The 16,876-nt window shown below is 43.9% G+C and overlaps 1 protein-coding gene across 5 annotated transcripts in view; it reads right to left on the bottom strand.

The window, feature by feature from the left end:
• The window catches only part of ANKRD13B (ankyrin repeat domain 13B), a 95,285-nt gene that overhangs the window by 35,510 nt on the left and 42,899 nt on the right, over window positions 1–16,876 (bottom strand). For all 5 annotated transcript variants that reach the window (XM_029612252.1, XM_029612249.1, XM_029612251.1 and 2 more), the window contains exon 2: window positions 11,741–11,876. In XM_029612252.1, the coding sequence (XP_029468112.1) occupies window positions 11,741–11,876 (136 nt within the window). The remainder of the gene's footprint in view (window positions 1–11,740; window positions 11,877–16,876) is intronic.

The following is a 16,876-nucleotide window of genomic DNA, read 5'->3' as shown; positions in this document are numbered from 1 at the left end:
CTTGCAAGCATGCAAAGAAGGTTCAAGAAACAAAATATTAGGGGATAATTTTCTCTAGGCCTACCTAAAACCTCTCTTACAGAGCTTTTGGGAGTTACATTCCCCACACTGGGCACAGCAAGGCCAAGGAAGGTGTTTCGTGAATCTACAGGTGAGACAGCGGTGCGCTGGGGAGAGGAAACAAAGGGGCAGCTAACTTTCGTCCAATAGGGACTTAGAAAGGCCCGTTCTCTCTCTGAAGCCGTTTTGAGGATTATTTTGTGACAGACCGCTGAAATTATACCAATTTTCAAAGTAAATTTGCACACCTACATTTTCTATGAAAACTACCCGACACAGACATGCGCCTTTCATCTGATGCAGGCACTTCTGTCAAGGGAATTCAAATGTAATTGAAAAAAAAAAAAAGTGTGGGGTGATTGACAACCCCAGCCAGACCCCACCCCCGCGGAGCCCACATATGGCTTCTCCACATCAGATTTTATACAATGCCATTTATGGGGAGGGCGCAATCTCGTCAGGTATTGCTATTCCACGATACTTTTCAAAATAAAATTAAAAAAAAAAAAAGTGTTTCTGCCTAAATTCTCTTGGCAAAACTGCCCACACAGATCAGCAGGTGCAAATCTAAGCACGGAAATGGCTGTGAAAATGAAGCTCTGTAATTATGTGCCCCGGTAAGGATCTGCCAAGGAGGAAACTCATATCCAAGGGTCCTACCTCTTGTTTTTTAGACATCATCAGAATAAAGCAGAGTGGAATCGGACTCAAAATGCACTCTTCCACATCTACTCAGACCACTGCCATCTTGTCTCCCCTCTTTTCCACTTTCCGTTTCTGTACCTCTAACATTGATCTTGATAATTTTTTTCCTGTTCCTCGTCCAGTTCCTCCTGCCTCACCTCTATCTCCCTTGTCTTTGCTCCCAAAACCCCACCTCTTTTCTGACTCTGTCAACCGCCTCCTCCTCTGTCATCGCCATGCTAACTTTCTCCAGCCATCCCCTCTCACTAATCCCCCAACCATGCCCTTACATTCTCACAAGAAAATAAACATCCTATACTGGGTCGGACCGAGGGTCCATCAAGTCCAGTTTCTTGTTTCCAACAGTGGTCAATCCAGGTCACAGGTACCTGGCAGGATCCTATAAGACTGATAGATTCCATGCCTCTTATCCCAAGGACAAGCGGTGTCTTTCCCCAAGTCCACCTTAATAATGGTTAATGGACTTTTCTTCCAGTAACTCGTACAAACCCTTATAAACCCAGCTAGACTAACAGATTTTACCACATTCTCCAGCAAAGAATTCCAGAGTTTAATTATGAATTGAGTAAAAAAATATATTTTCTCTTATTACTTTTAAATGTATTACCTCATATCTTCATTGTGTGTCCCCTGGTCTTTGTACTTTTCAAAAGAGTAAACAACTAATTAACATTTACTTGTTCCATTCCACTCTTTTTTTTTTTTTTTAATAGACCTCTATCATATCCCCCCTCAGCCCTGTTTTCTCCAAGCTGAAGAGTCCTAACCTCTTTAGCTTTTCCTCATAGGGGAATTATTCCATTCTCTTTATCATTTTGGTTGCCCTTCTCTGTACCTTTTCTAATTCTGCTATATCTTTTTTGAAATGTGGCGACCAGAACTGCACACAGTACTGAAGATGAGGTCACACCATGGAGTGATACAGAGGCATTATGATATTCTCTGTTTTATTCTCCATTCCTTTCCTAATAATCCCTAGCATTCTTATAGTCCTGGGGGAATTCTGCGCTACTGCGGAGTGCAGAATTCCCCCCCTGCGCAGAAAATAGCAGAGGAGACCCTGGCATGCCACGAACAGGACGCGCTCCATTCACGGTGAAGATGAAGGTCTGGGCACGCCGTTCGTGGCGAAAAGGTAAGGCCCCCGTTTGCGGCACACGAGGGCCTTCCCTTTTCGCCGCAAATGGTGCGCTCAGGCATTCAATCTTTGCCACGAACGGAGCGCATCCCACGGCAGACGAGGGACGCGCTCCGTTCACAGCATGCCGGTGAGAGAGAATGTGTGGGGGAGAGAGGGGAGGGTGACAGAAAGCAGGAGGTTGTGCGAGAGCATGGGAGGGATGCTTGAGTGTGGGTTTCAGAGAGAGGGAGCCTATATGAGGAGATTGTGAAGGAGTGTGTGAGTGTGTGTGAGAGAGAGAGAGAGAGAGAGAGAGATTGGGAGCTCATGTGTATGAAAAAGGATTGTGTGTATGTGAGGGTACTAATCTGTGTGAAGGGATTGTGTATGTGTGAGACAGAGCCTGTGTGTAGGGATTGTGTATGTGTGAGACAGAGCCTGTGTGAAGGGGTGCATGAGAGAGAGACATAGGTAGCCTGTGTGAGGATGTATGTGTGAGAGAGAAAGGGAGCTTGTGTGGGTGTGTATGCAAGAGAGGGCCCTGTATGAGGGGATGTGAGTGTGTGTATGTGTACTAGAGGGAGCCTGTGTGAGAGGCAGTACTGAGAATGGGGTCAAACTCTGGGAGTGGAGATAGAGTGGAAGGGGTTGAACCTAGAGGTGGAGGGGAGAGATACTGGCAGGTGGAGGAGTTGGGGCCTGAGAGGGCAAAAGTGGCCAGGGGAGTAGGGAGAATGAGTGGAAGGGCCACTTACAGTTAATTTCTAGGGAAATTCTTCTCAAAATATTTAAAATTCTGCATCTTTAACTAATAACTTTTTTCTGTAATAATTTAAAATGTAATTACTTAAGGACTGTCATGTAAATTGTGTTATTTTGACCAATATAAAGTTTGCAGAATTTTAAGATTTTTTGCGCAGAATTCCCCCAGGAGTAATTCTATTTGCTTTCTTGGCTGCTGCTGCTGCTGCACACTGAGCAAAAGATTTTAATGAATTAACAATGATACCTCGATCCTTTTCCTGAGTGGTGACGTCTAATGGGGAACCTTGCATTGTGTAGCTATAATTTGGGTTACTCTTCCCTAAGTGCATCACTTTGCACTTGTCCTCATTAAATTTCATTGGCCATTTGCATGCCCAGGCTCCCAGTTTTGCAATGTCTTCTTGCAATTTCTCACAATCCTCTTGTGATTTAATAACTTTGAATAATTTTGTACCATCAGCAAATTTGATTACCTCATTTGTTGTTCCCATGTCTAGGTCATTTATAAATGTTAAAAAAAAAACAGAGGTCTCAGGATAGATCCCTGGGTCACTCTCCATTGGGAAAATGTACCATTTAGCCCTATTCTCTGTTTTCTCTCTCTCTTAACCAGTTCTCAATCCACGGGAGTAGCCTAGTGGTTAGAGCAGGGGGCTACGAACCAGGGAAGCCAAGGTTCAAATTCCACTGCCCCTCCTGTGACCTTGGGAGGTCACTTTACCCTCCACTGTCTCAGGTACAAACCTAGGACCTAATTCTCTAGGGGTTTTCTCCCATTCTGTGTCTATGGGAAAATTGCTCAGTGAATCAGCCCCTCAGATTGTGGACCCTCCGGGGACAGAGAAATACTTGCAATATCTGAATGTAATCTGCGTTGAAAGTGCCCGAAAGCGGAAGATAAATCAAACAAACTAAACATTGCCTCTTATCCCATGACTTTTTAATTTCCTCACCAACTCTTTACCTCTCCCTTCTTAATAACTTCCACATCCTTTGCCTTGCAATCTCTCTCAACCCTCTGTATCAGTCTTCTGCCCCTGTCTCCTGTGTCTGGTTGCCCTTGTCCTTCTCAGTCCTCAATATCAATCTTTTCTCTCCTGCCTATCTACCAGCAGGGCCTAGGGTGTCAAATTCTGAAAACATTCAAAACAGGGATTCCCCTATGGCTCTTGGATTTCCAGGGGGTAGTGTGTGTATGGGCGTGAAGCCCATCCGCAGTCCTCTGTCTAGGAATTCTGTAATCTTAAACTGGGTCCTACCTATCAGCCTTCCATTTCATAAGAACTTGCCCTATTGGGTCAGACCAAGGGTCCATCAAGCCCAGTACCCTGCTTCCAACAGTGGCCAATTCAGGTCACAGGTATCTGGCAGGATCCTATAGATCCCATGTTGCCCAGGGATAAGTAATGGTTTTCTCCATCTATCTGGTTACTAATAGTTATGGTCTTCTCCTCCAGGAACATGCCCAAAGCTTTCTTAAATCTATCTTGCTAGCTGCTTTTCCCACATCCTCTGACAATGAATTCCAAGAGCTTAGTTGTATGTTGAGTGAAAGAGAATATTCTCCAATTGATTTTAAACGTGATACTTGCTAACTTCATGGAGTGCCCCCTAGTCCTTTCATTATCCAAAAGAGTAAATATATTCACATTTACCCGTTCTTGACTACTCATGATTTTGTACACCTCTATCATATCCCCCCTCAGCCGTCTCTTCTCCAAGCTGAAAAGTCCTAACCTCTTTAATCTTTCCTCATAGGGGAGCTGTTCCATTCCCTTTATCATTTTGGTCGCCCTTCTCTGTACCTTCTCCATCACAATTATATCTTTTTTGAGATGCGGCGACCAGAATTGTACACAGTATTCAAGGTGCGGTCTCACCATGGAGCGATACAGAGGCATTACGACATCCTCTGTTTTATTTGCCATTCCCTTCCTAATAATCCTAGCATTGTTTGCTTTTTTGATCGCCACAGCACACTGGGCTGATGATTACATTGTATTAGCTATTATGACACCAAGATCTGTTTCCTGGGTGGTGACTCCTAAAGTGGAACCTAACATCGTTGCTTACTTTTCCCCTTGTGCATCACTTTGCACTTGTCCACATTAAAATTCATCTGCCATTTGGATGCCCAGCCTCCAAGTAGATAACTACATTGTTATGATGTCTATTTTTAGGAGCAATTTCTTGTACCCCACCTCTGACACTGAAGGGGTAGATAATAAATGCTTTAAAATAAATAATAAAGTATGGCAAGATCCTCCTGCAATTTCACTCAATCTACTTGTAGATTTCACAGCTCATAATAATTTTGTGTTCCCTTTTCCAGATCTTTTAGAAACATTTTACAAAGCACCAGTCCTAATTTAGATCCCTGAGGCACTCCACTATTTACTTTTCTCCTCTGAGAAAACTGATCATTTAATCCTTCTCTGTTTCCTATCTTTTAACCAGTTTGCAATCCACAAAAGGACATCACCTCCTATCTCATGAACTTTCATTTTTCTGAGCAGATTCTCACGAGAGACTTTGGATTTTCAGAAGGCGTTTGACAAAAGCACTATATCCACATCTTTATTAATCCCCTAAAAAATGTGTAGCAGATTTGTGAGGCCAAATCCATGCTATAAATTCTTGCTGGCATTAAACCATGCCTTTCTATATGTTCTGTGATTTTATTCTTTAGTATATTTTCTACAATTTTTCCCAGAATTTATGTCAGGCTTATCAATCTACAGTTTCCTGGATCACCCCTGGAGCCTTTTAGAGATTGGCATCACACTGGACACTCCAATCTTCAGGTACAACAGACAATTTTAGTGACAGGTTACAAATTATTAGTAAGAGATCTGCAAGTTCATTTTTTAGTTTTTAGAACTCTAGGGTGTAAACCATCTGGTCCATGCGATTTACTACTCCTTAGTTTGTCAGTCTGCCATATTACATCATCCAGGTTCACAGTGCTTTGTTTGTTCTTCTGAATCACCACCATTAAATACTGTTTTTGTCAGGGGTATCTCCCCAACATCCTCTTCAGTAAACACTGAAGCAAAGAATTCATTTAGTCTTTCAGCTATGGCCATGTCTTCCCTAAGTGCCCCTTTAACTCCTCGATTGTCAAATGGTCTAGCTGATTCCCTCACAGACTTTCTATTATGGATATTTTTAAAAAAAAAGGTTATTATGAGTTTTTGCTTCTATGGCTAGCTTTTTAAAATTCTCTTTTTCCTGCCTTATCAATGTTTTACATCATAAGAACATAAGAAAATGCCATACTGGGTCAGACCAAGGGTCCATCAAGCCCAGCATCCTGTTTCCAACAGTGGCCAATCCAGGCCATAAGAACCTGGCAAGTACCCAAAAACTAAGTCTATTCCATGTAACCATTGCTAATGGCAGTGGCTATTCTCTAAGTGAACTTAATAGCAGGTAATGGACTTCTCCTCCAAGAACTTATCCAATCCTTTTTTAAACACAGCTATACTAACTGCACGAACCACATTCTCTGGCAACAAATTCCAGAGTTTAATTGTGCGTTGAGTAAAAAAGAACTTTCTCCGATTAGTTTTAAATGTGCCCCATGCTAACTTCATGGAGTGTCCCCTAGTCTTTCTACTATCCGAAAGAGTAAATAACCGATTCACATCTACCCGTTCTAGACCTCTCATGATTTTAAACACCTCTATCATATCCCCCCTCAGTCGTCTCTTCTCCAAGCTGAAAAGTCCTAACCTCTTTAGTCTTTCCTCATAGGGGAGTTGTTCCATTCCCCTTATTTTGGTAGCCCTTCTCTGTACCTTCTCCATCGCAATTATATCTTTTTTGAGATGCGGCGACCAGAATTGTACACAGTATTCAAGGTGCGGTCTCACCATGGAGCGATACAGAGGCATTATGACATTTTCCGTTTTATTCATCATTCCTTTTCTAATAATTCCCAACATTCTGTTTGCTTTTTTGACTGCCGCAGCACACTGAACCGACGATTTCAATGTGTTATCCACTATGACACCTAGATCTCTTTCTTGGGTTGTAGCACCTAATATGGAACCCAACATCGTGTAATTATAGCATGGGTTATTTTTCCCTATATGCATCACCTTGCACTTATCCACATTAAATTTCATCTGCCATTTGGATGCCCAATTTTCCAGTCTCACAAGGTCTTCCTGCAATTTATCACAATCTGCTTGTGATTTAACTACTCTGAACAATTTTGTGTCATCTGCAAATTTGATTATCTCACTCGTCGTATTTCTTTCCAGATCATTTATAAATATATTGAACAGTAAGGGTCCCAATACAGATCCCTGAGGCACTCCACTGTCCACTCCCTTCCACTGAGAAAATTGTCCATTTAATCCTACTCTCTGTTTCCTGTCTTTTAGCCAGTTTGCAATCCACGAAAGGACATCGCCACCTATCCCATGACTTTTTACTTTTCCTAGAAGCCTCTCATGAGGAACTTTGTCAAACGCCTTCTGAAAATCCAAGTATACTATATCTACCGGTTCACCTTTATCCACATGTTTATTAACTCCTTCAAAAAAGTGAAGCAGATTTGTGAGGCAAGACTTGCCAATGCTTATGCTTTTTCCGATTTTTGAAAGAAGTTTTTGGCTACAATAACCTCTTTTACTTCACCTTTTAACCATGCCAGCCATCATTTGGCTTTCCTTCCACCTTTTCTAATGCATGGAATACAAGTGGTCTGGGCTTCCAAGATGGTATTTTTAAACACTGTCCACACCGGATATAAGCTCTGCACTGTTTAGTTTTTTTCTAACTATTTTTCTCACTTGATCAAAGTCTCCCTATTGAAAGTTAAATGTAAGAGCAGTAGATTTACTTAATGTCATTCCTCCAGTCATTAATTAAAATGTAATCACATTATGATCACTGATGCTGAAAGGCCCCATTACCATTACCTCTCACACCAAAGCATGAATTCCATTAAGAATTAGGTCTAAAATGGCTCCCCCTCATCGGATCCCAGAGCAGCTGTTCTATGTGGCAGTCATTTGTTTCATCTAGAAACTATGTCCCTAGCATGTCCTGATGTGACATTTACCCAGTCAATATGAATTATTGAAGTCTCCCATGATTACTTTGCTACCAAATTTGTTAGCTTCCCTAATTTCTATTAGCATTTCATTGATAGTCTGTTCATTTTGGCCAGTTGGATGGTAGTATACTCCCCACTGCTATTCTCTTCCCCGTTTACACATGGAATTTCCACCCATAAAGATTCTGCTGTGCATTTAATCTCCTGCAGGATCTTTATCCTGTTGGACCCTGTGCCATCCTTAACATAAAGAATCACCCCATCATTACAACATAATTTGTACCCTGTTATAGCATTGTCCCATTGGTTGTCCTCCTTCCACCAGGTTTCTAAGTTGCCAATTAAGTCTGCTTCTTCAACTAGTGCTATATACTCTCCCAATTTACTTTTCAGACTTCTAGCATTAGCATATAGACTCAGCTTTCTTAGCACGTGACAGGGATAATTTTGAATCATTTAACTCAATCTGCTCTTTACTTATAGGCACATGGGCTTCTTTTGCTTTTATTGGAACCTCTCTTACCAGGATGCCCTAACTTCCCTGTCTTTTGTTGGTTTTTTTTTTAGTATCCTTTGAAGATACCTCCCTCTGAACCATGTGTTGCTGAGTAACTTTTTTTTTTTTTTTTCTTTTTTTAAAGTAGCTCCCTCTCCTTTTTAAAGCTTACCAGCAGCATCCTGGTTCCACTGGTTAAGGTGGAGCCCATTCTTTCGGAACATGCTCCCCCCTTCCTCAAAATGTTGCCCAGTTCCTAACAAACTGAGTCCCTCTTCCCTGCACCATTGTCTCATCCACGCATTGAGACTCCAGAGCTCTGCCTGCCTCTGGGGACCTATGCATAGAACAGGGAGTATTGTCAGTGAAAGCTACCTTAGAGGGTCTGGATTTCAACTTTCTACCTAAGAGCCTACATTTGATTTCCAGAACACCCCTTCCATACCTTCCTATGTCATTGGTGCCCACATGTACGACAGCCGCCGCCTCCCAGCACCGTTTAAAATCCTATCTAGATGATGCATAAAGCCCTCCACCTTGGCACCAAGTAGGCAAGTTATCAAACAATCCTCACATCCACCAGCCACCTACATTCCTAATGATTGAATTGCCAGCTATGACGGCCGATCTAACCCTTGCATTCTGGGTATAAGTCTTTGGACATCCATCCTCGGTGCGAGAGGATAATGCATCACCTGGCGAGCAGATCCTAGCTACAAGATCATTTCCTGCTCTCCATCCAGGTTACCTTGCTTCTCCAACGCAGCACAGGGTCTGCTAGACTGGAGTTGGCACTTGGCTTTTATGTCCCTGAAGGTGGTCTCTACATACCTTTCCGTTTGCCTCAGCTCCTTCAGGTCCACCAGTCTAGCCTCCAGGGATCAAACTTGATCCAAGAAGCAGGGGCTCTTTTCACCGAGCACACACATACAACCTCTCACCAACGACTGGTAGAGAATCATACATGTGGCACTTGATGCAAAAGACTTGAAGGCTCCAATCTCATTGCTGGATTGCTGTCTGCATCTTATTATTGTGTTCTTAGTTAATGCAGATTGTCAAGGGAGTAGAGATGTATAAATTTAAGTTCTTTAATGTTTACAAAAGATTTTCAGCTCCATATGCTGGGGTAAGGGAGGCCTTGCTGCTGGCACCTGCAGTAGTTCAGCACCGAGGGACAAAGAGAAGCAGTAACAGCTCTCCAGCCCTAAAGGCCCTACTGGACTAGGCTCCAGCTCTTCAATGGTCCAGCACCTGTATCAGGAGGGGGAGGGGGGCGCTAGTACTCTCTGGGGCTTGATACACTGTGCAACTGCACAGCTCACCTACCCCCCCCCAAAAAAAAAAGCTGGCCCTACGTCCATGTAAAAATTTATTACCCAAGCTTTATTTTTTTCCCAAAATCATTTTTATTGTAACATGAGAAAAGTAAAACAACTTGTCTCTGTGCATTACCACTCCTGCCTGTTCACTTGAAATGCCTCTATGAAAAGCCAAGATTTCAATCATTCGTGAGGTACCAAAAGTTCTTGGATATCTGATTTCAAAGGGAAGGGCTCATCTGGGAAAATGATCTTTTACATATATCATTTAAAGAAGGAACTATCATGAGGCCCTGCCCCCAAAAACAGTGTGCCTAAAAGCGTAAGGAAACAAATTGTCCTGGAGAGAATTAAGTTCTATACCATTTAAGCATTTGGATATCAGATAAAAGTATTGCAGTCTTTGTCCCAATGCACACACTTTGAAAATTAACCTAAAGGGATTTCTAAGTCACTACAAGACTTCTGCATTCTGTCACCGTCTTATCGCACTGCATGGAAGGGATAACTCACACCAGAGAGGAGGTCAGCGCACACTGCATGAAGAAGGAACTCACACTGGAGGGGAGATCAGTGCATACTATGTGGAACTCGCACAGGGCAGGGCAAGTGCACTCTGCACGGAGGGGAGACAGCTCACACCGGAGGGGAGGTCAGTGCACACTGCACAGAGGGGAGACAGCTCACACCGGAGGGGAGGTCAGTGCACACTGCACAGAGGGGAGACAGCTCACACCGGAGGGGAGGTCAGTGCACACTGCACAGAGGGGAGACAGCTCGCACCGGAGGGGAGGTCAGTGCACACTGCACAGAGGGGAGACAGCTCGCACCGGAGGGGAGGTCAGTGCACACTGCACAGAGGGGAGACAGCTCGCACCGGAGGGGAGGTCAGTGCACACTGCACAGAGGGGAGACAGCTCGCACCGGAGGGGAGGTCAGTGCACACTGCACAGAGGGGAGACAGCTCGCACCGGAGGGGAGGTCAGTGCACACTGCACGGAGGGGAGAACTCACGCCGGAGGGGAGGTCAGTGCACACTGCACGGAGGGGAGGTCAGTGCACACTGCACGGAGGGGAGGTCAGTGCACACTGCACGGAGGGGAGGTCAGTGCACACTGCACGGAGGGGAGACAGCTCACACCGGAGGGGAGGTCAGTGCACACTGCATGGAGGGGAGAACTCACGCCGGAGGGGAGGTCAGTGCACACTGCACGGAGGGGAGAACTCACGCCGGAGGGGAGGTCAGTGCACACTGCACGGAGGGGAGAACTCACGCCGGAGGGGAGGTCAGTGCACACTGCACAGAGGGGAGACAGCTCGCACCGGAGGGGAGGTCAGTGCACACTGCACGGAGGGGAGAACTCACGCCGGAGGGGAGGTCAGTGCACACTGCACGGAGGGGAGGTCAGTGCACACTGCACGGAGGGGAGACAGCTCGCACCGGAGGGGAGGTCAGTGCACACTGCATGGAGGGGAGAACTCACGCCGGAGGGGAGGTCAGTGCACACTGCACGGAGGGGAGAACTCACGCCGGAGGGGAGGTCAGTGCACACTGCACGGAGGGGAGACAGGTCGCACCGGAGGGGAGGTCAGTGCACACTGCACGGAGGGGAGAACTCACACCGGAGAGGAGGTCAGTGCACACTGCATGGAGGGGAGAACTCACACCGGAGAGGAGGTCAGTGCACACTGCATGGAGGGGATAACTCACGCCAGAGGGGAGGTCAGTGCACACTGCATGGAGGGGATAACTCACGCCGGAGGGGAGGTCAGTGCACACTGCATGGAGGGGATAACTCACGCCGGAGGGGAGGTCAGTACACACTGCACAGAGGGGAGACAGCTCACACCGGAGAAGAGTATGAGAATCTTGCAGTATTTATGCATGCAGCACTTTTGAGGAAGTCAGTATATACTGGAAGTGGAGTCATTAATACAGATATAGTAATTCCTCATTTCTATTTTGCATACATTTGTTTTGCTGAAGTAACAGTGCCTTACCACTCAGGTATCAGCATTAGCACTGCACTAATTTGGGAAAAGGGTAGAGTCATAATAGACTGTACATAACAGTAAAGCTCATGCTGGAAGAAAGCAGGAAATAAAATAGTGATGCAGAATAATACCATCAGGCAATGATACAAAAGGAGGGAGACAGAAGAATGCACACAGGGTTTAATAGAAAGTATGAGAAGGCTGCTCACCTGTCCAGCCACTCCGATTCTCCTTGTTAACATCAGCTCCATACTTGAGAAGGACTCTGGCACACTCCAGGTGGCCTAGTGTAGTGGCAAGATGCAGAGGGGTGCGACCTCGCGGATCCAACTGCTCAATTTCTACCTGCCAGAAGGAAGAAGAAAAAAAAGTTTCTTTAACCAACTGGATCTACAGAGCCTGCTCTCCCATCTTCAGCCTTATCTCCACTCCAATCCCATCTCATCCCTCCATCCCAATCCTCTCTCATCTCCTTCCTCCCTAATCCTATTTCAACTCCATTCTCATTACCTCATCTCCAGCCCCTTTCCATCATCTCATATAAAACTCATGTCTTTTTTCCATATCATTTCATGTCTACCTAACCCACTTCAATTCAAGAGCTATGTTTTCAACCATCTTATTTATTTATTGAATTTTATATACCATCATTCAGACGTACCATCACAACAGTTCACAAAGTTAAAAAGAAATACAATAAAATAATTACAAAATTTAAGTTACATATAAAAGTGGTACCTGCTATTAATCAAGTTGACTTAGGGAATGGCCTCTGCTACTACTGGCATGGGATCTTCTTGGTCTTATATGAGTTTCATGAAGCAGGTCAAAGCCTGAGGTATTTAATTTGTTTGAATTACTGCTGAGTTAATTTGAATTTTATTTTATAGGTTGTAGCTTTTCTTTTTTAGATTCACTGATTTGTGTTATTTTATTGATTTTTTATTTCTTTAGATTTTATAGGTTTTATTATATTATATTGTATAATTTAGTGATTTTACTATTATATGAAAATGTTCACTGTTGTACCAAAAAATCCTCTCCCATTTTACAGTATTCAGGAATAGTTTCCCCATTACCACAGAAAAATCAAAAGCTCAGAAAAGAGGAGTTTACAGTGGGCTCAGGTAGGTTAAGACCTGTGACCCAAAGACACCCATTCTTCACAATTGTGCAGCCTACATGGCCACCCCCACTTACACGGAGTGTACAGGAACCCAAGAACAAGTGGATTACAGTGGGCTCTGATAGAGTAAGATCTGTGATGTGGAGACACACACTCTCTCAAGTGACAAGTACAAAATGCCTTCTCTGCATTGGATAATTAAGCAGCTCTCGCGATAGAGTTTGAAGTGGTATCTGAAAAGAAAGAGGAAACCCAATGCATGCAAAAATTCCATAATACAATCAATAACCATAAGAAAAAGCTCATTGTGCTGGGTGACTGTCAGAGACACTAATTTGGGAACTCTTTTCAAGGAAACACTACAGTTAAAAGCCTCCTAGGATCATCAGCCAGTAGAAATGCTATTCAAATAGTCAAGGCGATCAACGAAGACAGCAAAGACTCTAAAGTTGATATTATTATCCATCTGGGAACCAACGACCTTGCTAGAAACAGCATCCAAGTGGTACAGACAGATTTTCAGTCTCTGGTGAAGCAGATTAGTTACATGGCGAAGACTATTGCTTTTTCAGAAGTGTTACCTGCTCATGGAAAGGGGAGAGAGAGGCTAAGCCATATTGATAACTTCAATGTATGGCTCAAATCCTGGTGTAAGGAACAAAGTTTTGTATATATTGGGGACTGGGGCCGTGTATGGAACAGTAAAAAAGCTCTGTGTCAAAGATGGCTTACATCTGTCTGGCAGGAAAGAGAGACAAATTCAAATCTTATGCCATAAGGCATTTCAACTAGATGACGGGGGTGGCAGAAGGAAATTAGAATATCACCCCCCAATTACAAATACAAAGGAAATAGGTGAAGGGGATAAAAAAAAAAAGTCAGCTAAATAAGTCACAAAAAAGCAGGAACATGACCGAGAAAAGCTGGAAAGCTATGAGCACAAATGCTCGTAGTTTGGGCAATAAAATCCCAGACCTGCGAGCCCTGATGGTGGAGGCAGACTTGGACATTGTTGCTGTCATGAAGACGTGGTTTACAGAATCTCATGATTAGGATAGGACCATACTGGGCTATAACTTAAGGAAGGGCAGAGGGGACAGAAAAGATGGAGGAATAGCTCTATGTCAAAAACAATATCCAAGCATCTGAGCTGCAAGGAAGATGGGGTAAAGAAGCAATATTATGGGCCAACCTAAAAAAAGATGGGGCATCCATTTTAACTGGAGTGGTTTACAGCAGTGGTCCCCAACCCTGTCCTGGAGGCCCACCAGCCTGTCGGGTTTTCAGGATCTCCACAATGAATATGCATGAGAGAAAGTTCGTATGCACTGCCTCCATAACATGCAAATTTTCTCTCATGCATATTCATTGTGGAGATCCTGAAAACCCGATTGGCTGGTGGGCTCCCAGGGCAGGGTTGGGGACCACTGGTTTACAGGCCTCCGAATCAAACAGAAGAACTAGACAGAGATCTGGCTGAAGACAGCCAAAGGTGGGAAAGAAGGGAGAAGTGGTGATTGTTGGAGATTTTAATCTGCTGGACATAGACTGGAGAATCCCTTCTGCAGAATTTACCAGAAATAGAGAGATAGTAGATGTCCTGCAAGGGGTTTTGTTCAAACAAATGGTAATGGACCCCACAAGGGAGGGAGCTATACTCAATTTAGTGCTCACTAACAGGGATAGTGTCTGGGTGGGTGCCCACCTCAGCACTAGTGATCAAACAGTATGGTTTGATATCTCAAATAGGATAAGGACAAGTCACACGAAGACCCGAGTTTTGCATTTCTAAAATACAGACTTTGTTGAAATGAGGAAGTACCTGGAGGGAGAACTAGATGACTGGGAGAACATATGAAAGGTGGAACAACAGTGGGCCAAACTAACAGGAGCAATTACCAAGGCAACTAGTCTATATGTTAGAAAAGTAAAGAAAAACAAGAGAAATAAACCGATCTGGTTCTGAAAGGAGGTGGCTGATAAAATAAAAGCAAAAAAACCCAGTATTCAAGAGAGAGAAAGGTTCCGAAAGGGAGGAACACAAGGAATAATATCTGGTGAAACTGAAGGAGAGGAAGAAAGTAATCAAAGCAAAAAGTCAAGCAGAAGAAAGGAATGCCAAAGAGGTAAAGCAAAATGACAAAACATTTTTCAGATACTTACTTTGGACTTTTCTCCTTTCTCTGATGTATTGTGAAATTGAAAGGTGAAAAGGATCAATGTGTGGAGAGAGTCTAAGAAATGGCAGGAATATTAAACAAATACTTCAGTTTGGTGTTCACTAAAGACGACCCTAGAGAAGGAGCGTTGATAATTAACAAGAAAATGGAGGGGGTAGATGAAACTCCATTTCAGAAGAGAATGTATGGGAAGAGCTAGGAAAACTGAAAGTGGACAAAGCCTTGGGGCCTGATGAGGTTCATCCCAGGATACTGAGGGAGCTCAGAGATGTGCTGGTGGGTCCGCTGCATGACCTGTTCAATAAATCCCTGGAAATGGGAGTGGTGCCGCAAGATTGGAGAAGAGCAGTGGTGGTCCCGCTTCACGAGAGTGGGAGCAGAGAGGAGGCTGGAAACTACAGGCCAGTTAGCCTCACCTCGGTGGTGGGAAAAGTAATGGAAACTCTGCTGAAGGAAAGGATAGTGAACTATCTACAGTCAGGAGGATTGCTGGACCAGAGGCAGCATGAATTCACTAGTGGGAAGGTCCTGTCAGACAAATTGATTGACTTTTTTTATTGGGTGACTAAGGAATTGAATAAAGGAAGAGCGATCAATGTGATCTACTTGGATTTCAGCAAAACTTTTGATATGGTCCCACATAGGAGGCTTGTGAATAAATTGAGAAGCTTGGGAGTAAGCGCCAAGGTGATGGCCTGGATTACAAACTGGTTGACTGATAGAAAACAGCATGTGATGGAAAATGGATGCTACTCTGAAGAGAGAGCAGTGTTAAGTGGAGTGCCGCAAAGATAGATATTGGGACTGGAAAGAATTAGAAGGTAAAGTTTGTCTTTTTTCGGATGATACTAAGATCTGCAACAAAGTGGACATGCCGGAATGAGATGCGATTTAAGGAAGCTTGATTGGTGGTCCACATATGGCAGCTGGGATTCAATGCCAAGAAGTGCAGTCATGCATCTGGGGTGTGGTAATCCAAAATAGCTGTATGTGATGGGGTGAACAGCTGTTGTGCACAGAGCAAGAGAGGGATCTTGGGGTGAAAGTGTCTAGCAATCTGAAGATGGCGAAGCAGTGTGACAAGGTGATAGCTAAAGCCAGAAGAATGTTGGGCTGCATAGAGAGGAATAACCAGTAAGAAAAAGGTGGTGATAATCCCCTTATACAGGTCCTTGGTGAGGCCTCACCTGGAGTACTGTGTTCAGTTCTGGAGCCCATATCTCAAAAGGAACAGAGACAGGATGGAGGCGGTCCAGAGAAGGGCAACAAAAATGATGGTGGGTCTCCATCAAATGACTTATGAGGCGAGATTGAAGAACCTAAATATGTATACGCTGGAGGAGAGGAGGTGCAGGGGAGATATGATACAGACCTTCAGATACCTGAAAGGTTTTAATGATGCAGAACTGAAATCTTTTCCGTTGGAAAGAAATCAGTAGAACTAGAGGTCATGTAATGAAACTCCAGGGAGGACGACTCAGAACCATCAGGAAATATTTCTTCACGGAGAGGGTGGTGGATGCCAGGAATGCCCTTCCAGAGGAGGTGGTGAAGACAAAAAACAGTGAAATATTTCAAAGAGGCATGGGATAAACACTGTGGATCCCTAAAGGCTGGAGGATGGCAATGAGGAAAAAAAAAAAAAAAAGAGTGCTGGTGAGGCGGAGCTGCCACTATTGACGACATAGATTTATAAAAATCCACAGAAAATCCAACTACACCAGGTGATTTCCCCTTTTTCAGATCCTTAATCACTTGCTGCACTGCCACCACTGATATCTCTTTATTCAGCTTCATATATTAAACCTCCGTAGCACAGGGAAGCATAACCCTATCCAAATAACCTGCTATATCCTCCAATTTGACATCTTTCTGCCCTGTATACAGCTCCTGAAAAAATTGGGAAAAGCACCCACTAATACCTTCATTCTCAAAGTTCATCTTCCCAGTCCTGTCCTTTATTTTCAAAATCTGATTTTCCTAGCTAACATACGGCCAGCCCTATTACCTCCTTCAAATTACTCTTGCTTAACTCTGTC

The sequence above is a fragment of the Rhinatrema bivittatum genome, chromosome 8, assembly GCF_901001135.1.
Source record: "Rhinatrema bivittatum chromosome 8, aRhiBiv1.1, whole genome shotgun sequence".
Classification (NCBI taxonomy): domain Eukaryota; kingdom Metazoa; phylum Chordata; class Amphibia; order Gymnophiona; family Rhinatrematidae; genus Rhinatrema; species Rhinatrema bivittatum.
Note: the sequence above shows the minus strand (reverse complement) of the source record. Positions and strands in the feature narration are given on the sequence as shown.